Source organism: Falco punctatus (genome assembly GCF_963210335.1).
Source record: "Falco punctatus genome assembly, chromosome: 1".
Taxonomy (NCBI): Eukaryota; Metazoa; Chordata; class Aves; order Falconiformes; family Falconidae; genus Falco; species Falco punctatus.
In genome coordinates, this window is record NC_137580.1 from 57,285,102 (window position 1) to 57,311,329 (window position 26,228).

A 26,228-nucleotide genomic window follows, 5' to 3' on the forward strand; every position below is an offset into this window, starting at 1 on the left:
CTGTCAAATGTTCCTAAGTTACAGTGTGTGGTATACAACCATATTCACATGGAGTACGAAGTCTGTCATAATTCCTAGAAGAAACACTCGTTTAACTGTTTCTACATATGTGTAAGCTCTAATTAGAGCTGTAAGATCTTGTAGTTCACTGTTGTCTTTTGTTGAACCACATTTCCAAGTTTGGTTCTAACCCAAAGATAAAGCTTAAATATCCCTATTTTGAGAGTGTGATTGTTCATGACTTCAATCTGTTTGTTGAGGGAGGAGAAATTTTCAGCTAAATTTCTAGAGCCTTTAAACTGGAATACTTCTTCCTTCAGTCGTGGAATGCTGATGTTAAAATAAATGAATGGAGATGCTGACAGGCAAAGGCCTCAGCATGTCCTGCAGAACAATATGATCTCATTGTTTCCCTCTGTGCATTATCTCTTGTTCCTTGTTTTTAACGCTTGAGATCCTTTAGGACAGAGATAGTCTCTTTGTTCAGTGTTCAGAGAAAAACTAAAGGATCAGGTGCTAGGAAACAAATTATAAATAAATATAAAATGTTTCTTGTTCAAGGCTGCTGAGATGGTAGTTGTGTTCTATGTACGTTAGTATCTGGATTTGTACACTTAAGTGTCATAGTGAAATTGTCCATATAGTTAATGTGTTTGAAAAGTGAAGGCTTTTTTTTTTTTTTTTTTCCCTGGCATCACTTCTTGCCAGTAGTTCTCGGATAGCCATATGCTATCAGTATTATACTGTATCCAAAATAGTTAAAGGTAAAACTTGTGCTTTCCTTATGTTTTGGGATTGTACTGTAGATACACCGTAAAAATATGAATGGCGTAGTGTGTGGTATTTTGTTACATGCCTGATCTTATGCTCATTTTGTCTGTCTGCATAGACTTTCATTTTCTTTTCCCCCTTTTCAGGTTATATATGTCCCCAAAGAAGAAACTCACTCCGGTGCAAAAATGTGTCAGTCCATTAGTTTGGTGCAGGCAGGTGTTGGATTACCCAAGTCCTGATGTTGAATGTGCGAAGAAGTCACTGATCCACAGGCTGGAACAGACAATGTCAGGTGAGTTCCTGCATACTAATGCCACTAAGTTGTACATATTTATTCTGAAACAGAATCAGAATTAGTTTATAGTTGTGAGATAAGAGGGTGAGATGCAGCAGTTAATTCTTTCTTAGGTTTACATTATGGTTTGCAAGCAGTAATTCATTCTACTCACTTTCTGGACTGTATGAATAAAATGAAAGGAAGCATTAGACCATCAGTCATGATTTCAGAGTTTATACTACCTACATAGCTACAATTTGGTCAGAAGTTCTCAGAAAGAAACAGTGCCCTTAATTTGAAGGTTTTCGTGTCTGTCTTTTGAAGTAGAAGCCTGTGTTAAACTATTGTAATGAGGTGCTTGTCAGCATGCTAACACAGGACTTAAGTTTTCTGCTAGATGAGCTATTTCATCTAAGGAAATAGAGGCTGAAGTTCTTGAATACTTTGGGGAGGTAATATTGATTCCTTCCCATCCCCAGTAACTTAAGATCTTATTGCAGCCAGATTAAAAAAAAGTTTGTGATTCTTCCTTGATACAAATTAGTCTTACATTCAAAACTGGAGAAGAACTGAGTATTTTGCCCTGTGAGGATGAAATTCAGCCCACATTCTTCACCCTTTTATTCCCAGTCTTTTTGATGTCAAACCAGCAGCTAAATGCTGAAGGGCAGATTAGAAATCTCTGGCTGGCTGGTTTCTTGCTTTATTTAATTTCTTTCTTAGAGCCTTTTTAAAAATGTTATGCTGAGATATAACTTTATTTTGTGCTATTAATATCTGTTCTCTCCCTGTATTTCCATCTTTTTGCAGTTTTGCACTGTGTGTGATCTGTTTTTTTAAAACTTATCTTCAGGAATTAGCAGAATGGCTGGATTTGAGCTAAGAATATGCGAACGTGCAGTTCCAGGAGTGTTCTGAACTACCAGCTCCTTTACATGGTTATACATAAACTTTGTGCTGAGTTTGACTGTAACTTTTTCTCCTCTTCTTGGATTTTTTTTCTGGAGCAATTCAGTCTTTCTTCTGGTTTGTACTAAAAGCATTCTTAATAAAATTTGAAAACGTTGCTGGTAGATCACATGAAGAGTCCATTTCTTATTCTTAGAAAAATTGTGGGCATAATGATGGAAATGCCTTGAGTATGAGTCACCTTTCATTTTCACCAATTTCTTGTGCTTTGTGTATGCTGTCTTGACAAATGTCTCTGATTATCTTTCTGAACAGTTAATATGACGCGTAGCTTGCTACAGGCAAAAGACTGAAATTCTAAACAGTGAAAAGTACCTAGATCACAAGGATTTATGAATGATGATGCAAGTTTGGTAATCTGAATACTACTCTGTATTTAGCACTGGATAGCAGTTAGCTTAAGCATGAACAATTCTCTTCATTTTAACTTTTCAAAACTGAGTGGTTTTGAATCTTCCAGAAGTACCACAAACTCTGTTACCTTTTAGCATATCTTTAAAAATTCAGTTGTAGTTGAAATAGAATGGCAGGAAGCTTCCCTATGAAATGGACAAACTTGAAAGTTTGGTTATTCAAATGATGTGTCTAGGCAACTCTACCTGTTCGGGGGTTTTTTTGAGAATCTGCCTCTGGCAGTGATAACTTGCAAGAATACCAAAATTCATCTATAGTAATAATAGGAAAAAATAGTGGTACAAGAGATGGGCACTAATACTGCTGGTTGGAGCAGATTGCATGGAAGAATGAATTTGTAACAAAAAGAAAATTGTGCTTTAGAACAACCAGCCTATTTACAGCTATAGGGTAGCAGGAAGCTCCTCTGGCTAAGGCAAGTCGTGCCACTTGTAACCTTCTGTCTGTTTCCTACCCTGCAACTTCTAGAATATCTTGAGGTTTGTATTTTACATAGTAAAATACATAGTGCTTGTACCTCATGGATGCATCACATAACCTATTACTAGTTACTGGTTCAGTTTGTCAATTTCAGTTCCAGTCTCAGTGAAAGGCTTTTTATACTACTGTTACTTTCTCTCTTGAATCCTTGTTGATGTTTCTTTTGCCTTGACTATTTTCTCTTTGTCAGTTCCTGTTGTAATGTCTTTCTAATGTAACATCTTTCTGCTGTTTCTCAGTCTCAAATACATGCTTGTATTCTGCCTTTTCCTCTTCCTTCTTAAAAAGTAACCTTTTCCATTGCGTGATAATGAAGGACTGAAGAATAGCTTTCAGTTCTGTGTGACTGTGGGTGGTTACTGAGAATGCAGGATGCACAGTGCCTTGGCCCTAGTTAGTTCACGTTTACAATTGCTGAGCAGGTTCGGTTCAGTGTTAGAAGCATAGTCAGACTAGAGGGAACTTCAGGTATATTCTGGTGCAAAGACCTCTCTTAGCTTCAAGTCCCTGGTGAAAAGTGCAAGAGCGCATGGAAACCACGGCTTCTTCCATGTGGTGGTCTAAAATCATATGGGGTAGAGCACATCAAGAAAGCAGCTGCAGGAACAGAGAAGTACTAGGCAGAAGAATTTCTCAAAGCGATGCTTTCTTAAGATGTAGTTGCATAGAATTAGAAAAGAGTAACTTTGGTTGTAGTGCTGTTCTTGCTGAGGCAGCATTTTTATAGCTGGTAGGAGAACTGTGTGGCTGTATGTGTTAAAAACTCAAATTTTCCATGCTGAGTGAGCTTGACTTTTCAGTCAAGCATTGAGCTTGTTCAAAACCAACTGTTATTTAGTTAACTTTGGTCTCAGTGATAGACTTTGTTAATGGTTATTTTTAATTACTACAGGGACTATTAGAATAAATTTGTCAATTAACCGTAACAAAAAATATCAGCTCTCTAGCTGGAAAAACTGCACTGGGTTCATACAGTAGATCTTCTAAACTACCTAAGCATGAGTGTTTTGCACTCAAATTTTCCTATTCTCTAGAGCAAAAGAGAGATTCAAGACCAATTTAACAAAATGTTGACTAAAATAAATTAGATGGTATATACTGTTTCTGAATGCTATAAAAGAAAATTTAAAATAAAAACGTTGAGCGTTAACCCTCCCCTCTGATGTTTTGAAAGCTACTGTGTAATCTTGTGTAAGCCAATGTTTCATCGAATATAGCATGATTTTAACGTTAAAGTGAGTTAAGTCTTACTAATGTTGTCTGACACTCCTAATAAAAACCCTGTCTCTAGTTGTAAAAATACTAATATCTTCCTAAGTTGCAGAAATCTCTGTTGGAAAAACTTTAGAAATTCTAGGCCAGAAAAATCTTTTGAATCCAGCTTTTTTTCTTGGGGAAATACACAGTGCTAAGGAATGCAGAAGTTCACGTTAGCTAGCATGAAAACTGCTGTACCATACAAAGTGTCATTATGTTCCAAAGCATACTTTTTATATGTAACAGAAGCATGCTTTCTTTCATCTAAAGAATCGTATGTGATCATATGTTTTGTATCATTATGGATACGTACAAAAAGCCTGTTTTTAATGTTATACAGTAGTGCAATTGTTTTCTAATTTGGGGTTAATATTTTAAAATAATTGTAATAAGTATGAAACAGCAAACTCATGCAGACTTATATTTTAAGGGTTTTTACTGTCATTTTCAGCTGGAGATGAAAAGTAATTTATTTTTTTTTTGGCATGAAAACAAAGATTTGGTTGTAATAGATGCTTTGGGGTTCCTGTGTGAAAGCTAGAACAACTTACTGTCAAAGGAGTTTCTCAAAGTCAACTAGAATACAACCAGCTTGTAATTACTGGTTTTGTTAGCTGAGCTTTGTAATAAAATGGAGTTTTCCCTTCAGTCACTCAAACTAGAATACAAGAATACAAAGTAAACAAGAATACTTGCTGGAATTCATTGAATTCACTACTTGCTGAAATCAGTGCATGTCACTTAAGACTTGCAGTGAAAGGTGGAATATAAACTTTCCATCCTCTATCTATGACTGTCTTTTCACTCTAATGAAAACACTAGTAACATTAATCAGTTTCGACTCCAGAAGGGATCTTCACATGAGGTCCTTTACATAAAGAATCTGCTGCAAAGTCAACTTTCCATTTCTGCTGCTTCTGCCTTTGTGCTGCATTGTGCCGTCCATATAGATGGTAAAGTTTTTTTGGGCCTTACTAAAAACTAGTTCATTGATACAGTTAGTTAAAATACTGAATACTGTAGATGTTTTTAACCTAAATCCACTTTAGTAGGCTAGATAATCGTGCAGCCCCGCCATTGCTTGTACTGAACAACTGAGGAGGTAGTGACAAAGAGTGGAGTGGGAGGAGGAGCTGAAGCAGGCTTTGCTCCTGAAAGCAGCGTTTCATGCAACTGTAGTCTCTTTTGGCTTCTTGTTGGTGCTTTTTTTTTTTTTTTAACACTTACACATTACAACAAACAAACAAAACAACCTGCAACAACCTAACCCCCCCCCCAACTTACACCAATTAAAAGCATTTTTAATAAACACATTATTTTAGTTCCTTCCCTGTTTTTTGTGCACTACTACTGGTAGCCTAATTACTACTACACTAATTGAAGCCCTTTTCAGTACTAAATGTCACACAATATTCTTTGAATAGCTACATCTCTGCTTTTTTTTCTTTAGAACAGCTTGAGTGTATGGCCGTACGTTTGCCTGGCCTGTTCTTGTCAGTTTATAATATATATGCATACTCTCAATACTGTTGTGCCTTAGTTTAGTTTCTAGCAGCTAGGTGGGCTGCAACTTAATCTGATCTAGGTTTACACATCATAAGGTTGGGATCTCTAGCTTTCAGTTTAATGTCTTGCAATCCTAATTTGTTCTTTGTTAAAATACAGTTCTGTTTGGCATAAAATATTTTCAGTAATGAAGGAACTAATTTTACCAAAAGTGACCAAATTTCCTTTGGTTCCCACTTCCCCCACTGAAGTTTCATTTTCTATTATATTAAAATAAAGTGTAAATTTCTGAACAGAATAGTCATGTAAATAACTGTACAAATCATACACTGGCAACTAGGGGAATTGCAATATCATACTGAAACTGTTTGCCATGTAATCTGAAAATTTAGCATAGAAATATTTACAATAAATAGCAAAGGAAAATACCCCGTTTTAGCTCTTGTATTGTATGTGGGTTTGAAGCCCATGGACCTAGAAATCCCAAAGCATTAGAGCAGGATGTATACAGAAGGGAATAATCTTACAGTCAGTTTGCTTTATATTGTGCCCTGTAGGTTCACAGTACCCAGAAGTACAAACACGAAGCATTTGCCATGTTTAATGGTTTTCATTTTAGCATATGCTTTGGGGAATTTTGTAGGTGGTAGTGCCCAGTTCTGTGGTGCCTGTCTTGGAGTTACTGTTGAAGTATTGTGTGACCTAGACAGGTCTGTGAATTCTGGAGAACTAGACTTAATAGCGTGCTCTTGTTTGTACATAATTGTGCATAGGGCGTATGTTAGCATAGCTTTGCTACTAGTGTCTTTTGAGTTGCTTCATTCCTCCTTCCCAACGCCTACACTGAACATCTTGAAGAGATCAGTTATAGTGATCTTGGATCTGATTTTTACAAGGAAAACATCTGTCGCTATCTTGTCTTGCCTTCTCCCACTCCTTCCACAGTATAGTTGTATCTAGGAGATGAATAAATCAGTTGACAAACATCTCAGTGACTGAAATGTTCTGCTTGAATTGTACAGAAATCACACTGAAGATATCATATAGTATTGTATTCATTTTTCATTTGCTCCTTCAGTATAATTTGTCGCTTTTCTTCTCTTTTGTACAGCTCTCAAGAGACAGAGTTTGTATAGCAGCCCTTTCAGCGCGGTCAGTTATGCGAGCTCCTATAGTCCAAATACTAGTAGCCCCTACAGCAGTGGTTTCAACTCTCCCTCCTCAACACCAGTGAAATCTGCTTTAGTGAAACAGCTCATGCCTGCTGGTACCTCAGGTAAGTGTGTGTGTGTGTCTGGTTTCTTCTTCATCCTCTTCCTTTCACAAAGACTCTGAAAGAGATGACAATAACATTGAACTAGAGTAAGACAGACGCCAAAACCTTGTCATTCTTTTGTAGAATGTTTGCGTCGTGCAGTATTTAAGCTTTTTAGGAAGCACTTTTTACAGACTTTTTGGCATAAGGTAGATTTAAAATGTTTGTTCTGGATGTTCATGTCCCTAAAATCACTGATGCATATTAGTGGTCAGACCAAAGTACATAGTGTTAGTTCTGTGGGGTAATCCCAACATAAGTAAGTGGCTTCTAGAATTGGCCTGTAATTGACTGGGATGCAAACTGCATGGTAGGTGTTTAAAGGTTATGTGTTACAGGTAGTTGTAAAGTCTTTGCAACTCCCCTGTTGCTTATTAGCTGGAACACTGGGTATGCAGTGTGTCACTCAGTACCTCTGAGATGTGAACAATATAATCTAAGGAAGAAGCATGTATTTTAATTAAAGGTATTCCATGAGGCTTTGCAGTCATCAGTGTAAACGCTAACTCCTGGCAATGTTTTCTGCCGTTATTCTGCAGCATAAGACACTTTTGTTGCATCAGAGAAATGATGCCTTGAACATACCTCTACTCTGAAATCAGTGTTGGCTTAGTGTATATAAACTTCAACTCAAGTTAGCTTGCAGGGAAGATGAAAAAACATTGCACTGACAATCCAACTATCTGTAGTTCTCAGTAGACTTGTAAAGAGAAGCCTGCACTGCAGTATATTCACCAGAGCCATTACTTATGCTTTGTTTTAATCTATGTAGCTCTGCTGTGTATTGTGTGCTACAGTGCTGTATCTGCCTGCCACACAGAAACGTGAAATGTAACTGGCAATGGCATGTCACCCAGAAGGCAGCAAATGGGAAGAGTTTTTCTCGTATGTTATAGTTTGGCAAAGGTGTTTACATAGAACAGGTAGTATTTTCAGATAAACTTTATTTTAAGCATTCCAAACTGAAGCAATATGGATTGGATCAGCAAGTCCTTCTTGTCAAGATAGATATAGTCAAACATACCTTACAAGGTTGTGTGCAGAGGCAAGAACAGAAGCACAAATGGTACAGTTGCTCTGTCTGTAAGAGCTGTGCAAAATTCATAGCAATTGAAACCTGGTACTGGCCAAGCTCTGCTTGTGTAAATTATATTTTCAGCCTAGGTTCGCAATCAAATGCTTAAAAGTCTGCCAGACTCAATGTCTCTATCATAACGTGTTTTCGGATCAGTGGTCTTTCTACTGGGAAAGGAAATACAGCTTGCCTTTTTCTTTTCTTTTGTTAACATACCCTATTTTTTTTCTTTCTGTAGGTTATCTTAAAAGTTCAGCAGATAGAAATCCTCCACTAAGTCCACAGTCCTCTCTGGACAGTGAATTAAGTGCATCAGAGATGGATGAAGACTCTATTGGGTCTAATTACAAGCTAAATGATGTTACAGACGTGCAAATTTTAGCACGGATGCAGGAAGAAAGTAAGTATTTTCCATCCTGAAAATGGAGCAGTTGATCTTTTTATTATTGAATAACTAGAGTAACATTTGCTTAGCAGGAATGGAAAAGGGGTGTATATTTTACTATGGATATGCAAATGTAGTTCTGAGAAGGCTGGCTGAGGACTTCTGCCTCCAGGATAAGGAAAGGAAGGTGCTGTGCAGAAGTGTTCTTTAGGAACAGTGGACAAAAGATGCCAGAGAGAATATGAATTTGTAGCATATAGTGTATGCTAAAAGGATGCTTGTTAAGACTGGACTACTGCCTGCCACTAGTCTTCTCAGGAGATAACGTACCTTCCCGATGTAATCCAGTCTTGTTGACATTAGTGCTTAAACCATGATTTAAATCACCAAAATTTTAAAGTTAACATGGCAAATAATAGTTAAGCACCTGTTATCTCTCTTTTGTTATATGTTTAATTGAAGTTTTGTCTTTTTGTCCCTCTGAGACTGCAGAAAGTGGTGGTAATTTCAATTGTCTAACTAGGTGGCCTCCAGACTTTGTGTACACCTCTGAAAAAAAAAAATCCAAATGGCCAACATATACATATTTTTAATATATTACATACACATACTGCTCTGCTAATATATTACGTACACAAATGTACACAAAAATAAAAATTAACGGATGAGCTAAAGATGAAATAAATGCTATTTTAGAAACATTAGTAGTGTAAAATTTTTTCCCTGTTCCCCAGTGGATTGTTTTGCATGCATCCCACTTCAAAGACCACTGGTCTAACAACTCTAGTTTCTCCAGGGGTAGCTTATCACACAGCTTTCTCATTACATTTACTAACAAATTGCAAGAGACATTTCATTGTGGCTGCTGTAATTGGTATAGGATGTTACATGATATCAAAATTAAGGTGTAGCCTGTGTTGCTAGTATCCAGCCTGCGAGAGGAGATGAACAAGTACACAACACACCTAAACTGATGATTGCTGTAGTAGGAGAAAGAATGAACTCACCTACTTCTTTCAAGACATTGACCCGGTAGATAACTTTTTTTTTTTTTTTATTAATCTGGAATTAATGTAATGCCTCAACTGAAAGGAATTAAGGTGAGCCAAATTTGAGTGTGAGCACTAGGTTGATATCTGTATGCACTGTCTCTAGTTTGAACCATTTCTGTGCTGGAAGCAAGTAAACAATGTTACTGTTTCCAGGCCTCCGGCAAGAGTATGCAGCAACTGCTTCTCGGCGTAGTTCTGGTTCTTCTTGCAATTCTACAAGGCGAGGCACATTCAGCGATCAGGAGCTTGATGCACAGAGTTTAGAAGATGAAGAAGATGGCACACATCATACAGTGCACCCTGCTGTTAACAGGTTCTCACCATCACCTCGCAGTTCTCCATGGCCTTCACCAAAACAATCTCCAAGGAATTCACCTCGTTCCCGATCACCTGCTCGAAGCATAGAATACAGTAGAGTGTCACCCCAACCTATGATTAGCCGTTTACAGCAACCTCGTCTTTCACTTCAAGGCCATCCTACAGATTTGCAGACTAGTAATGTCAAAAGTGAAGGTAAAAATCTCTGTCTCAAATTCATTACACAAGTAGTTGTATAGTTTCTGTAAAGGATTTTGGTCAGTCTGCAGTGCTAAAACTATATGCCTGTGTAACATCATGGTTTAATCTCTGAGTTGTTGAAGAAAAAGCAGAGCAAGCAAAGCTTAAGTTCTGCTGGGGAGCCTTTACAGTCAGATGAGTCAATAGGCTTATGTTTATTTTAGATGTTATCCAGTCACTCAGGGTGTCATTGACTTTCATGGTGACCAAGTTCTATCTTTGGCAGGCAAATGCGCTAAAATAAAGCAGAGCCCAAGGGAAACTATCATTCACCAATAGGGTTAGGCCTTGCAGATGACAGAATAAAATGCAGGGAAAGTAGCTGTGGTCAGATAAGAGTAACGTGGCAATTTATGAGTGCTTGTAGCCTGTGAGGTAGCTGAATGCTTTCTTCTGGCAGTGCAGGACTCCGAACCTTTTGAGTATGACCACAGCCTGAAAAATATTAGTCCTTCAGCCATGCATTTTTTGGATGTTTTAGATACCTCAAAGCTGTTGTATAATTAAAAATACAGCTTGCGGTAAACTTGACACAATTACACTATATTAGCATAGAGCAAAATGATGTAATCCTGTTACGATTTTGCTTCTTGAATGTACTTTTTCCTGGTACCAGTCTGGCAGAAACTCCTTTCACTGGGCTGAAAATTCACAAGCATATTCCCATTTTAAAATGTAGTTGTTACCTGGCAAATAAAATCTTAACTTTGGAAAGAGTTTACATCTAGAGATTAAGAATTCAACTTACTTATTTTCATCTTTCAGGTAAGCTGGATGCAGAATGTCTGCAGTAGAGATGATGTAGAAACGCATTTTTAAACAGTTTATTTTCTGGGTTGGGGTTGTTGGTATTTTTTTTCCCCTACTAATATAGCAAAGAGGTCTATGCCACAGAATTTTATTGACTAAGAAGTTTTATAATTTTAATCAGGAAAATCAGTGTGCTAGGCTGCAGCTTTTGGGGAAGATAATCCTGCAAATTTAATTAGCTATTCAAGAATACCTTTGGAAGAGTTAGCTTAGTAGTCGTTTGGGGAAATCTTAGCTATACAGGAAGAGGTACCACACAAAATCTAGTAAATTATATTGTGACATAGTTGAGAATTCCTCTCCCATTCTTTTCTGGGATTTCACGAAAGCCTTAATGCATGCTAGATGAGCTACAATAAAAATACTCCATGAGAGGCAAGCTACCAAAAGCTGGTATCGCACATACCAGTGGGATCAAAACAGAGTGTATGATCATGTGCTTCTGAAACACTTCCAAGGACTTCTCTTGCAGTGGTTTTTGTGCAGTTGACTGTTGCTTGGATATTCAAGAGTTGATACAGCAGCAGCCAAAAAGAGTTGCTTGGGATTTTCCTTTTTTCTCGTCATTGATTAGAGGGAAACTTGGTTGACAGGGTTCAACAATGTGCCAACTGCAGTGCAAAGCAACGGAAACTACAGAGCGCAGAAAGTACACTTGTAGCAATAGTCAGCCTGTGAAGGCTCTTACTTTTGTTTTCATCTTCAGTGCTTGTGCATGGTTAGCATACTTTTTTCCTGCATCCCTCTACAGAATTAGCTTGGCCGCTCATCCTGACAAGGCATCTACAGTCTTCTATCCCAAGTATGTTGTCATCACAGCTCTGCATGGGCTGGAGATACACAGAATGTCATTAGACTTGAGAAATACTTAATGACATTTTTTTGTATTTTGTGAGCAGTAGTACAAATTCTAGAAAACGCTTGAAGAACCAGTATTAGCTGAGTAGATAGTCAAGTTGTATGTGAAAGATGAAGCATAACTGGACACTTCAGTAATGCTGAATGCTGTGCATGAAGAGTTTCTTTGCAAGGGGGTGGCTGTTGTTGTATAATGTGCCAATATGGGACTGGGTAGTCACAAAAATTCACTCAATTACTACGTGTTTTTAATCTTTAGGCAAACATTCTGTATTATAAATAACTTGCTAGGTAAAGACTATGTAAACTGCAAAACCACAAATGAGGTTTGCAGATTCGGTTACTGTAACAGTAGAACAAAAACCTGAGAATCATAATCCAGGTATGTTTCAATTTCAAAATACCTTATGCTTGACTTTTTTCACCACAGGTGAAAAATGTACTTTCTTGCTTTTTTTAATAAATAGTTTGTATGTGATAGATCTGAGAATAATATAGAACTTTAATTCAAGATAATGGAAGAACTGTAATGTAACAAGATATGCTTTTAAATGGCAGTGCAGTTTGATATGGCTAACATTTTATGTCACTTAGATTTGGGGTTCAACTATGGGTTCATAACCAGAACTTTGTCCAACATTGGGCTACATTTTGTGGTATCTTTGTATTATTTTGTACAGAAAAACTAAGGCGTAGTCTTCCAAACCTGTCCAGGACATCTAGCATCCAAGCTGAGTCTGTGAAAAACAGCAGAAGTGACTCAAACTTCCAAGTGCCAAATGGAGGAATACCTCGCATTCAACCTCAAGCCTCAGCCAGTAAGTACCTTTAGTGACACTTCAGTGTATATTTCAGAATTAAGTGATGGTACTCAGCTGTCCTCCAATTTCACAGCCAAGAGAAAGATCACGTGCCACGCTGGAGATGCTAATCTTGATAATTTTATTTTTTTTTTAATCATACCTGCTTTTTGGTCCACAAAATCTGGTACTGATTATACTTAAAGTATGATCTGTTATTAAGGTATCATTCATAGTTTCCCAAAAGTACATGCAGAAGTACTGTAAAGAGTATAAATACAGTAGTTAGACATTTCAGAAACCATTTCTTTTCTGTGATTTACAGAACGTATAATGCTCTATACTGTTGCATTTTCTTTTCAGACTACAAAAATTTACTAGGTTATGAAAATAGGTACCTAGATGATGTTCACTACTTTAAGTATTGAAACCTGATCTAAAAACATTCATGCAAGTTTAACCTTTGTTTGCATTTCTTTTCTTCTTTTGTTTTGTCACCTGGAAATTACATACTCAGTTGCAGATTTTCTTTGCTTTTTTAAAGTGTCAGTTACTTAAAGTTTGGATGAACCTATGTCCCATGAAACAGACCGTTGCTGGGCTAATGGCTTCTGGTTTGTCCAAAAGTAAACTGCTGATATGAGAACGCTGGTAATCTCACAACTCTCTTGAAAATGGTGACCTTAAAGAAGCCAAAGCCAATGAAACTTAAATATTCACTGCCTCTTTATATGTCAATATTGCCAGTTCCTGTTGTTTAAATGTTTCCTGACCATTTTATTTTAAAACAAGTTTCAGAATTTAATAACCTTATGTGACATTTTCAAGGGAAGAACACATTATGAATATCATTACGTGTAGAGCTTTGAACTATAAAATTTCTGTGATAAAAGTTCATCAGTAATCTAAATATTTGATGGGAAATGTAAGATAATATTTGTGAATGAAACTAAGGTACCCACTGAACAGTAAAGGCATACTGGCATACCTAGTTGGCCTTCTTAACTGGTCTTCTCAAAACTGTGTTAACGCAAGCAAATACAGTTAAATACAGAATAAGGAATACAGACCACGCCAAAGACTACAAGATTTCTGTCTTTCTAGTAACTCAGACCAGATGTAAGGGTTGTATACAGGGAGTCCCAGGTGTGTGGTGCTGTAGCCAAAGAAGTTAGCATGACCTTTCACCTTGTCCCCTTCTTCCAGTGTTCACACTCAGAAGGTGGGATTTACAACTGAAAGGGCATGTGTGTAGTTCAAATGCAGGACTGTTACCTGTTAGGCAGACTATAAAGGGCTCAGAGCAGTTGGACAGCAGCTCTCCAACTGTATTGGTTTTGTGTTTTAATGACTGGAAAGAAAATGAAGGAAAAAATATTTTTAGTAAATATTTGTACAGATTTTATTTGGCTTTTTAGAACTGAGTGAACTAGGAAGGGAAGAGCACAGAGGGCAGCTTAGTTAGCTATTTCCAGTATTAAAAGTACATTCACAGTGAAACTTTAGGGAAAGATCAGACAGCAGAAGTCTAAATATTCAATGTTTAGTGAGTTTCTTCATTGAAGGAGCCAAAGTATGATGACTTACATTTATACATTTGTAGATTTTTCAGCTTGTGGAGGCATTGAGAATCACAGCGATTTTAGGTAAATTTGCTTGCCGTTTGTGGGAATCTTTCCCCAAATGTGAACCACTCTAAGATGAACTTACATTTAAATGTGAGCCCAGATTTCTAGCTTTTACAGTTTCCCTGCTCTTACAGATGTTTGTCAGAGTCTTGCTATTGACAATCGTAAAACGGTTTGTGTATGAAGTCAATGAGTAAGTATCTTTGCTTAGTCTGGATTTAAAAATTCTCTGCAAAACTGTACATTGTATAAAAATTTCCAGAATTGTGTCCTCCTTATTGTATACTTTTTGTTTTATTGGTTTTATATTTTGCCACCTTGCACAAAGCACTGTTAAATTGCAGCAAATTTTTTGTTTTCCCTTGGCAATGACTTCTGGGTCTTGGGATTTGAAGCTTCCTCATATACCTGCTAGTTTTGCATGAGCTTACCTTTGCAAGGATGCTGGCTTGCCACCCCGAGGTCACTACTTTTCTCCTTGTCAAAGATCTGCTGTTCATAATTTACTTGCACATTTGCTGTGGCTGCAATGCTGAACTTGCTATGATTGCTGGCATTCAAAAATGAGTTAGGAATCCAGTAAGTTTCTGAAGAGACTATTCCTGTTATGGTTACATAGGCAAATTGTACATGCTTGCTTAAAGAATAGATGGAAGACACTTACAATATGTTTAGATGTACAACTGTAAAACATGAAAACATTTGGCATTTTAAGTTTTAGCTGTAATGTGGTAAAAAATCCAAATTCTTTTTGAAAAGAGATTGAGTGAATCAAATAGCAGTTGTAACAGTTAGAATCTTCATTTACATCTGATACTCCATGCTGTTATGCAGAAAGTTGGGGTTTTATATATAATTTTTTTATATGAAAGCCAGTAAATATTTCACCTTAAAACACTGGAAGATACAGTAATACTTGCATTCTCCAAGGAATAGGTATCTTTAGACTTTAAAGTGTTAGAATGATGGGAAGTCTCTGTATTTGGGTCCTAGACCACATAGTGCAAAGTTGTAGAACTTCTAGGCTGGCTTCCACATAGGAGCTATGTGCTTTCTATTGAATTGTGCGATACTTTTCTACTTATGTGGCACTATTAGCACATGGTTCTTTAAGCAGAGTTAAATATAATACTTCTTCTAAGAGCTAAGCTGTAGATTGTTGAAATTATCAGTAAAGTAACTAGCCTGCTTGCCAAGATCCAGCTGCTTGGCATGTTCAGAGTAAAAGAAGAAAGAAAGTGTATGTTTTGAGGAAACCAAATATTCCAGTTCACTTGATCAGAAGTAAATGTAACTACCTGTATTCAGCGTGCACCATTTGTGACAGGTAATGTAATAGCATATGGAGCACTTCAAGAGCAGCAAATAGTGTGGATAAGCATGCACTCCAGGCTTATCTCAAACCACATGTTTCCTCAGCATTGCTCAAATTGCACTGCCTGAAGTTCTTTTCAGTGATTCACTGCACAGAATTGTTTAGCTATTGAGTCTCTGTTTCCTGGAGTCTCCATTGAGAAGGAAGGAATTTGAGATACATATATTTTAAAGCCTTTCCATATCATCCCACATCTCTGACTTGCAAGTAGTGTAAATAATGATGGGGGAAGAAACTTAGTGCTATGTGCGGTAGTATATTTAAATCTAACTGAATGCATTAGGACAAACTAAACTCAAGATCATAAATATGAAGGAAGAAGCTGTTCTTCTTTTTGTGTGGTATAACAAAAATACTGATTCAGTAAAAAATGGTATAATGGAATACTTGTGGATAGAAACACTCTGGCCAGTGGTCTGCCTCACTAAATTCCTGGGAATTGTGCTCATTTTTAAACATTTGACTGTACTTAATTAGCTCTTCGTGGGTATGCCTTAAAAAAAGTTTATAGCAAGACCATGTGCCAGAAGTTGAATAAAAATTGAATCTTGCCACATGATTTTTGCATTAGATTCTAGTTGTAGAAGGAATAGGGGTTTTTTTCTTAATAGCCATAGGCAGCATTTTACCATGTTTATAAACACTTTAATTCCTTTTTGCTGTTTGTTGAAAATGACAGCTTTTGGTTAAGACTAAAATGAATAGACCACCTAGTCATATTTTCAGAATGAAGGTAAACCACATGATGTTTTATAGTTTGTATTTTATAATTCACAAAATATTGTGAATTTTGCACTGATGGAAGGATAGGAAAGGTGATGGCAATTATTATATGCTACCAAATTTGGAAGAGGATTGACTAATATTATTAGGATTCCAATTGTTCTTCCCCTACCTTCTTTATAGCGATATTCACCAATTAGTGATAAATTACTGAGCTTCCTTACTCGGTCAGAATCTTTAGGCACAGCTGTTCCCCCATCTTTCTTCCTTCTCGCTATGGAAATAAGCCTTACTAGTGCAATCATTTTTATGCTGGTATAAAACTACATATACTGAGGTGAGCGGAGATTTTTATTCATACATTATCATTTTAAGAAGCCTTTGTGTAGGCAAAGCTTTATTTCATTGACTATTTTTGTCCTTCACTCCTTAAATACACTATGGTGAAAATATGCTGAGTCGATGCGTTCCTTCTGGCAATAGGTAGTTCTCTCCTTGCCAAGATTCTGCAGCTCTTGGAACATTGGCTTCTCTCTTGATAACTGGTAGGTTGTGAAGTCATTTCAAGGCAGTATCAGCCCTTGAACATTGCTAGAAAAAAGGCAGGACATAGGAGCAATAAAAACAATTTCTGTCATGCTGTCTACATGCTGGCAGCTGATAATTCTTCGTGTTATGTCTTTGTTTTGAGCCATCTTGCATACCCTTTTGAGGAGAAAAAAACCCCAGACATCTCTCAAAATCTCTTATGTTTCCATAACTGAAAAGTAGAATTTATTTGATGATCACATTTAAACAAAGATTTATGCTTTTATGTAGTGTTAGAATATTTTTTTAAAAAACTCCCTTAAAATGAAAAGTTTCTTGCTGGGTTAAATATGACGATTGAATTTTCATCTTTGTTTCTAATCTTGCACTCATATTGCTGTAGCATGTTTGCTAGGTGGCTTCTTCTCCCTTTGGTGTAGTATTTTTTTTTTTTTGCCTTTCTGGGCTTTTTTGCCCTGCAGTTTACTCTTACAAAGTCTGCACACTTTGCACTGCAAAATTTCTGACATGCTCCTCTCTAACTCTTTGCCATTAAGAGCAAGCACCATTTAAAAAAACCCCACCACTTCCAGAGGCCTAACAGCTTTTTGAGTGTTTTGCTCACTCTGTTCCTTGATGCTTCACAAGTGGATGCAATTCTGAAATTCCCAGTAAATTTAGTTTTCTTAGCTTTTTAGACATATATAATACTTCTTGTCTTTCAACAGCTCTGCAAAGGCAGAAAAATTTGCCTCGTGCTGCCTTCAAAACCAAACAGTTTCTTCAAACTCCATCTACAAAAGGAGGTAATTAACTTACAACCCCTTATCAAGCTCCAGCAAATCTCAGATAATCGTTCACCTGCATTAAATCTCACATATTCTAGATCAGTAAAATTGCATGTGAAGATTAACCAAGTGGTCCTTGCTATATGAAAGTTAACTTTTTGGTCTAAACATTAAAAATCCAACCCTGCATTATAGAGGAGAAAAAATATTAAATTGGATTTTGAGATGAAAGCTAAGGATTGGTGACTTCTAGTGTTAACCAGGAAATCTGGATTAGACAGTAGAATCCTGAATCCATATTCATTAGGGCACCATTGGATAGGAAATTTTAAAATTGTAAAATATGGTTTTTAAAATGAAAGTTGTAAACCTTGTTCTTTTTTTGATTGTGCAAAAATATGCAGGCAAGTGAAAATATCATCCATCCTTAGAGATGGAATTAGGAATTAGAAGCTTAGGAATTAGTGACTATTGTATATAATATTCCAGTTTGCTCATAGCTGAAGTTGGCTTCTTTTTTACAAGAAAATTAAATATATTGATGCTCTAATCCAATTTGTTTGAACTGATTTTTAATTAATTCTGGCAGCCTTGTATGTGACACTGCCTCAGTTTCAGTACTCAGATAAAACAACTTCATGATTTCAGTTTTAAGCTTAGTTGGTCCTGGTTTCTATTGTGATCAAGAAAATCTCATTTTAAAGAGATTTCACTTGAGACCAAATCATAAGCTCCCTATATGCTAGAATTCTTTAAGGGATTGTAAGAGGCCTTCATGCAGATACTGAGAGTAGCTGACAAAATGCGTGGATTTCTCTGTGGTTTAACAACACTAACTTTTTGAGTCAACTTCACTCCATACAGAAAGTTTTAGCAAAGAACAGTGGCTTTGAAATAGATTCACAGGGCTTCACAGGAGGTCTCTAACAGTCTTCACAGTAATTCATACCAAAATAGAGAAAAGTTCTTTCAATGTTCTGCTTTGGCATAAGACCACTATCTCGATGCCTCTGCAAAGCTTTCCGTGTTGGTCATGCCTTCATCTGGATGTTTGGAACACTTACTAAGTTGACGGCCTGGTCTGGAGATGTGGAAATGTACAGAAAATTAGCTTCTCTTTGAGTTTATTTGTAAAATTTTATTAAACCTTGGAGAATGAGGAACCGAGCATGTTGCACTGCCAGTTACGCATTCCAGTTGATAGTTGTTGTCATTCCTCACTGCAAATGAGGACCCAAAATGTCCTTTTGTTACTTGCTATTTTATAGTCCTTGATATGTTGGTTTTCTTGCTTCTGAACTGAGATTCTGGTGAGTATGGAAGCATTATGCAGTAATGAAGCAAGACTTGTTTCAAAAGAATAAACAATGATGAGCAACAACCGGGTTTAGTTTCTTAAAATCCTGATCATTACATAGCTTGACACCTTTCAGGCACAGATGTTGGCTTTCTTACCATTTGGTGTAATGTGGTTCAAAATACATTCAAATAACTAACTCTTTACCTCACTGTAACAGATCTGTTAAGGCTTATACAGCAATCCAGTATCAGTCAGACCATAGAATCATAGGTTTGGGTCATGTCATCCAACCTCCCTGCAATGAGCTTCATCTAGCAACATCTGAGCAACATCTTCAACTAAATCAGGTTGCCTAGAGTCCTGTCCAACCTGACCTTGAATGTTTCCAGGGATGGGGCATCTACCACCTCTCTGGGCGACTTGTTCCAGTGTCTCACCACCCTCATCATAAAACATTTCTTCCTTATATCTAGTCTGAATTGACTTTTTTTAGTTTAAAACCATTACCCCTTGTCCTGTCACTAGAAGGCCCTGCTAAAAAGCTTGTCCCCATCTCTCTTTTAGCCCCCTTTAAGTACTGAAAGTCCACAGTAGGTCTCCCTGGAGCCTTCTCTTCTCCAGGCTCAACAACCCGACCTCTCTCAGCCTTTCCTCACAGGGGAGGTGTTCCATCCCTCTGATCATTTTTGTGGCCCCCTCCTCTGGACTTGCTCCAACAGGTCCACGTCTTTTCTGTGCTGAGATGATAGAACAGTTTATTGATTCACATTGTTTTACCTCATCTGTTCTTTTATATCAGTCTGAATCATTTCATCACAACGGTTATAATTTAACAACTGCATTAGAATTGATTCTGGGTTCAAGTTGGAGTGCAGCAGCTGGCCTTGGGGTGCAAACCAGATAAGGCTGAAGCTTCACAGCATCCTACTTTGCCAGGTGGGGATCTCTTGCTCCCTGCCTACAATCCAGGACAGAATCCAGAGAAGGTGGGAAATCTAAATGTCAAGACTGCACAGTGCCGTTTATTTTTATTGTTGCCAGATGTTTTAATTGTAGTTGGTTCTGATTGTTTATTTTTTAAGGAGATGCAGTTGCGTGAAGTTGTTAAGCAGTACCCTTACACATTTACATGTTTTTATTAAACGTGGACCAGCTTCGTACCACAAATGGGTATACAGTTATCAAATAGTCTTCAACTAAGGCAGTACCTCGGTCTTTGTGATTCTGTCTTACAGATAGACCAAACTGAGTTCTATTAAATATCCAAAACTGCTCTAAGACAAAATTCTTTATATGTAGAGGAAAATTATTAGGCAGTTTGCCAGAGATTGCATCATGTGGACTGCTTTGGAGATCCCAGAACACTGGAAGACAATTCATTCCTTTATGTACAAGAATGAATGCAGCTCTCAGCAACGTCTGCAATGCTGTGCTGACAGGAAACGGTCTATGAATTGACAACTCGAGTTGGAAGCATGGTAAAATATGGTCAACAGAAAACCGGAGAGAATGGAGAGGAGTAATTTACTGGATGCTTGCTTTCACTGGGAATGTGACAAGCTTTCTTCAGTTACAGCTTTTCATTGCTTCTATTCTGTGCCTAAAAACCTTTTCCCCATGGTGCTTATAAGAGGCCCAAAGCTGTAGTCAGTTTTTATACACTGGCGTTGCTCTGTTGGTCAGTTGCTAACGTGACACGGTATTTGTGTTCTAAGTAAGTGTTTTAATGAGAAGTTTAGTGAGAAAAGCTCCCTATGTTTACACTGTACAATCACGTGGAAATTCTGCATTGAATTGCCACAAAGTTACGGGCAATGTCACACTTCAAAACTATCTAATACATAATCTCTTACTCCTAAGAGCACTTCCCTGTTCTTGACCACTCATTTTGCTGTAATGCTTTCCTTAATCCATGCTCTGGCTTGATGCCAAGGTTTTTATTTTAAGGGGTTTTAGTTATTCTGCTACTTCCCAACTGTCATGTATTGCTGACATCTCTGCCCCTTTCTTTTGTCAGCTTTTCCCATGAGTGGCTTCATGCTGTGTTTGATACCACTGTCAGTGGGAAGACCCTCTTGGATAATCCAGAAAGGAATCAAATCCAACTCACATCTGTAACGAGGCACATATTAATCTTCCTACACATCCCCTATAAGAAATGGCTTCAGAATACAACCTGAAAACTACCATTTCCTCTGTACCCCATTTAGGATGCCGCATTCCTGTATTACTTGTCTCTCCTCTCACACATGTTCATAGTAGATCTACCTTGTAAAGTGATAATGAAAGCTATGTGAAGGACCATCTACTTTGCATACAGCATCTGTCAGAGGATGTAACTTTGGTCTCTGTGTAAAAAAAAGTTTATTTAGCGGAGGAAAGAATAGTTGATGCAATTTCACAAAATGGAAATGTGATTTTGTTTTATTTTCCTGATTGATTTGAATGGCATGTGTTGACTGTTACTGACCCACCCTAATCAGTATGAAAAGCTGATGAAATTCCATTTAAGATGATGGATTAGGTTTAAGTATTCTGTTTAGTAATACATTATGCATAATTTTAAAATATTTCTCATACTTATAAAGAATTGTGTTTATCCAAGAACTGTTGAATATTCTGGCTTACTAACCTATCCCAGATAAAGGCCTTACATACTAACCCAGATAGAAAGTATTTGAATACAGATATTTATACTGATAATTTAGATAATGTTTGTAAGAAGAGGAAGGCTATAAATTGTTACAGTTGTCTGGTTTAAGTTTCATAGCAGCACCTTAATCTCTTTGGTATTAGGGGTTGCATGACCCTATCTTCCACCCCACCCCACCCCCCATCAGCCAATAAATCTGGGACATGACCATATCTTTAGGTGAATTCTGATTCAATGGATTTGGTTAAAAAGAAGAGCATAAAAGAAACATTAAGATGCTCTGCACTCAGAATTTCATTATTGAAGACTAATCACTTTGAATCTGTTTACAGACTGTATCACACTAGAATACTGTATTCTTCAGCATGCTCTTTTAGGGATGGGAATTAGGTTCACAGGTTTCCAAAGCAATGCAATTTCTTCTTAACAAATAGGTCCTCCTCTCTTTATTTTGACTTGACTGATAGAACAGTTAGAGCCTTACTAGTATTACTTATAAATCCAGAGAAATAAATATTTGTAGCAACAAAATGAGGCATTAGAGTTATGATACCAAAAACACATGACAAAGAGGACATCTGAATTCCTGTTTCTCATTGCTGCTTGATTGGCTGTATTCCATTATATATTCCATATTGTTTGAATATTCATATAAAGTAATTTCCTGTTTTTAATTTCAGTAGCTTAAACTTGAAAATAACTTCAGTGTTTTGTTTTCCAGTACCTTCTTCAAGTAAATTCCGCTCACCTGCAGCACCGTCTCCCCTAGCTCTCCGACAACCAGTGAAAGCATTTAGTAATCATGGACCCGGTTCAGTTGCTTCTCCAGAAGCCACACAGCTGACACACAGTAGTTCTTCACCAGGGCCTCTTGCAGCCCCGAGTTCAGGCTTGCCAAGCCCTGCCAGCAGTATTAACAGTACTACTCTTACCAGACCGGCAGGGACAGCAGGGATGAGGAGTGGTTTGCCCAGACCCAGTGCCCCTTCTGCAGGGGGCATCCCAGTGCCTCGTAGCAAACTTGCACAGCCTGTTCGCAGGTAAGTACGTGACAGGCAGTCTTAGTTTGAAGTTTTCATAATTAATTTTGTACACCGTGTGTTTGTGGTGCTCCTTCCTGTCATTCTTACGATGATCTCAAGGTCTTTAGAATGGAAATGGAGACCTCAGTGTGAAGTATTTGCCTATGTTTCCAAAATAGTTTTGAAGGAACACAAAGAGAGAAAGGTTCTTGATTTAGAGAGTGAAGGTGAAGGAGCGAAAGTGAAATTAATAACAAAGGATACTTAGCTAAGTAAATAAAGTGTCTTAGTCTGGGCTGAGAAGGCAATCAGAAATTATCTGCATGTGGTAAAAAGTTACCAAAATATAGCTGGCAAGTGAAAATTCATTTGTACCACTGAATGACACATTCTGAAGTCAGAACTGTTTTCTTCTTGTAACCGCTAGGTCAAGCAGCGGTACCATGGTGAGAACAGTTTCACTCCTTGGGCAGCTAGAAACTTTAGGAAGGAAGACACATGAGGATGGAGGTGGCATCCATAGTATTTGCTAAACTTAACATAAAAATCAATGTAGTTAACCCACAGGACAAAAGAGAATTTTCAGCTTTTACCCAGCTGTAGAAGTTGCTTAATGTCAGACTGTTTTGGAAGACAACCACAAGAGAGACTGAGTATTAACTGGAAAGGCTACGTAGACAGTTTGTCTTCAGGAGAAGCAGAAGGGAGTGATGTATAATTTAGAATATGTGCTCTTAATGCCATGCTAATGTGGATTTTCACTGAGGGTGTCAGGTGGAAGCCAGCTGACATAAGGAAGTGGTCATCCATGAGAAGTATTAAGAATGTCCTTAAACAGGAAGGATAAACAGTTGGGCTCCAGTACCGTAAAAAAGATAATCCAGCTGTAAATAGCAAAGTGGAAGAGTTCTGTTCTGCAGTGAGTGCTGGGCAGGGGAAGGACAAATGACGGTCACAGTATTGACTGTTTCGCAGTCTGACACTACACTGTCACTAGTACAAAACTTTGTGTAATAAAAAGCAGTTGTTTTTGACAGGAAGTTCTTAATAGTAGCGAAGTGTGGTTGTCCAAAGCACAACTTGTCTTATAGAAAAGTGTTTCACTTATTAAACTTATACAGCACTTATTTTTAAAGTTTATGTAAATAATGCACTATCTGTACACAATGCAGTAATGATCTGTGAATGTAAAGATTTTGATGTAAGCAAAATGTAATACTCTGAACAAGGATTTCCCTGTTTAAACATCACTAAAAAAATGTCCTGTTTTTAGGTGACAGCAAATTAAGTTTGTATTGCCACAGAGTGTAATAGCAAAAAGTTTTCTGTTTATGCAAATGCTTTTCTGACATGGTAGTTACCTTAAGTAAACTGTATTGCAGAGAAGTAAATGAGTGAAGTATATTTCAATTATTTATAAAATACTTAAATTCTTACATGTTGTAGATGGAGACTTCAGCAGTTATGTATGAAACTGAAAAATACCTCATTTTATTTTAGATCATTACCCACTCCTAAAACCTATGGCAACGTGAAAGACGAGAGTTGGAAAGATGGCTGCTACTGAACTGCAAAGCTTAATGCAAAATTCCAGTGCTCATGGATGCTTCCTTACCAGGTTAAAAGACAGCTTGATTATACAAACTGTTCAGATGTGACTTTTGGGATTTGTAAAAATTCCAGACCTCTCTGTCTCTTAATTAGCACAAACTGGCAGAGATTATAAAGCAGCACTTTAATGACATCTAACATCAGATGTTTGGTGGTCATACAATCACTTTGACATTAGATTGCTATCAGTTATGGGGGTTTTTTCTTGCTTGCTAGAAATGTGTCAATATGAGCATTTATGACAGTGGCCAATGTCTGGGCAAAAACCTAACGAATGCCAAAGAAATGCCCATCTTGAAAAACAGCAAGGATAACAGTCAACTGACATTGTCCAAAACTTCATTTTCAGCCTGGTTTAATTCAGCAGAAAGATTGGTGAATGTGTACCATTGACACAAGACTATGTTAATCAGAGCTAAAGTTCTGATTGCAGACTGCTACAGTGCTAGTGAAACATATTTTAACAATTGTATGAGATTCTTATTGGGGAAAGTGGTACGTACGTCCTTCAGAAAGAATCGGGAGGATTGGGCAGAACAGTGAGTAGTAGCCATGGCTTTTATTACCGTTAAAGGTTTGAATGTAGCAGACACACACAAATGCAGTAGTATAGATTGCATCTTTCCTATGTTGATTTATCAGCTTTACATGCTCTTACGTGTTTGATTGCCAAAAGGGCTTAGTATCAGTTGTACAATCTTTCTAACCTTAAAGTTCCTGGCTCAGGAAAGATGGCCTTTGCTATTGTAGCCACATTTTTATCACATGGCTCACTATTTGGGGAGAACTTTTTCTATAGCAGGTTTCCTTACAAAGGAAAGAGCAAGTCGTAATGTTAATTTGTTCTAATACCATACCACTATGCTTGCAGCCTGGAGCAACTGTAAATGCTGATAATTAAGGAGAAGGAAACAAAACTATGCACTTGTAACATACAAATTTTAAGGTAATGAGTCGACTCTTGATGCCAAATGATATTCATTTAGGTGATGTTCCATGGTATGAGGGAGTTTTCTGTATCCTATTTTTTTACTTTCATCCATTTCTTAAATTGGTTTATTTTAAATTGTAAATATTTTTACAGAGGGTATTTCCCATGTAAGCGTGTTTAAATATGTACTTTGCTTTACATATGTGTATCTTACATCACTGGTAACAGAGTATGAAACCTGCTATGTCTGTTTACAAGCTATTAAAGTCCTCTGGTGGCTCTGACTTTTAACACATTTTGCTCAGAACAACTCATTCATGTATTTAGCATTTGAACCATTGTTTTCTGGTTTGGAAGACGTGCAGACATTTGTAACTGAAGTTATATTGGGTGGGACTAGTTAAATGAAAGAGATTTTGTTTGAAGCTTTTCCAGTATTTTGGGTGTACAGTTGATGAAGTAAGAGAATGTGAATGGTATATCCTTTGTGCAATGACTGACAAACACTACAAGTAGGATTGGATGGTAGGTAGCCTTCAACCCCATTAGTATCTGAGTTTGGAACTGCTGGTGTATTTTGACTCCCACCAATACGAGGATAACTCACCCTGAAATTCTAGCACTTGAATTTTAGGCCAGCATTAATATAGTCCTGGATTGAAAGCCATGCAGTACTACTTGACTTGGAAGAAGCAGAGACTAATTTGCAGCTCTAATTACTCAAGCAAACTTTGGGTTGATGAATGACTTCATACTCCAGACCAAGATCTGCGCTGAGACTTTGAAGTCAGGATATCAGATACCCTGTCATAATTCAGTAAGATTTCAGCAGGGGTAAAGAAACGACTTTGCACTGGTAGCCCAGCACATGCCACCAATCCAGCCTCGTGTCATTCACTGGCATGATGACGGATGTCAGTTAGTATCTATGTCGCTATTAAGCAGAAGTGAGGACTAGATCGAATGCGTGTATTCTTACTAAAGCCCAAATTTTAACATTTCAGCATTTTACACAGCAATGCTGCAGTCTCCATGGGAAAAGGTGAATTTAATTGGTGGATTTTATCAAACACTTGGTTGATTTATATCGTGAAAGTCAGTTTAAATTACTATATTGGGGGGTTACCATGGCTGCTGCA

The 26,228-nt window shown here is 37.4% G+C and overlaps 1 protein-coding gene across 3 annotated transcripts in view; it reads left to right on the top strand.

Moving 5' to 3' along the window:
* SLAIN2 (SLAIN motif family member 2) overlaps positions 1 to 25,380 on the top strand; it is a 38,189-nt gene extending 12,809 nt beyond the window's left edge. The window contains exons 2-9 of one of the 3 annotated variants that reach the window (XM_080404120.1): positions 918 to 1,066; positions 6,789 to 6,953; positions 8,306 to 8,467; positions 9,658 to 10,017; positions 12,411 to 12,548; positions 17,513 to 17,590; positions 22,247 to 22,565; positions 24,048 to 25,380. In XM_080404120.1, coding sequence (XP_080260246.1) covers positions 918 to 1,066; positions 6,789 to 6,953; positions 8,306 to 8,467; positions 9,658 to 10,017; positions 12,411 to 12,548; positions 17,513 to 17,590; positions 22,247 to 22,565; positions 24,048 to 24,114 — 1,438 coding nt within the window. In that variant the 3' untranslated portion in view covers positions 24,115 to 25,380. Of the gene's footprint in view, positions 1 to 917; positions 1,067 to 6,788; positions 6,954 to 8,305; positions 8,468 to 9,657; positions 10,018 to 12,410; positions 12,549 to 14,292; positions 14,597 to 17,512; positions 17,591 to 22,246; positions 22,566 to 24,047 lie in introns of those variants that run through there. The other 2 variants (XM_080404121.1, XM_080404122.1) reach the window with 2 other exon arrangements.
* The last annotated feature ends 848 nt before the right edge of the window (positions 25,381 to 26,228 follow it).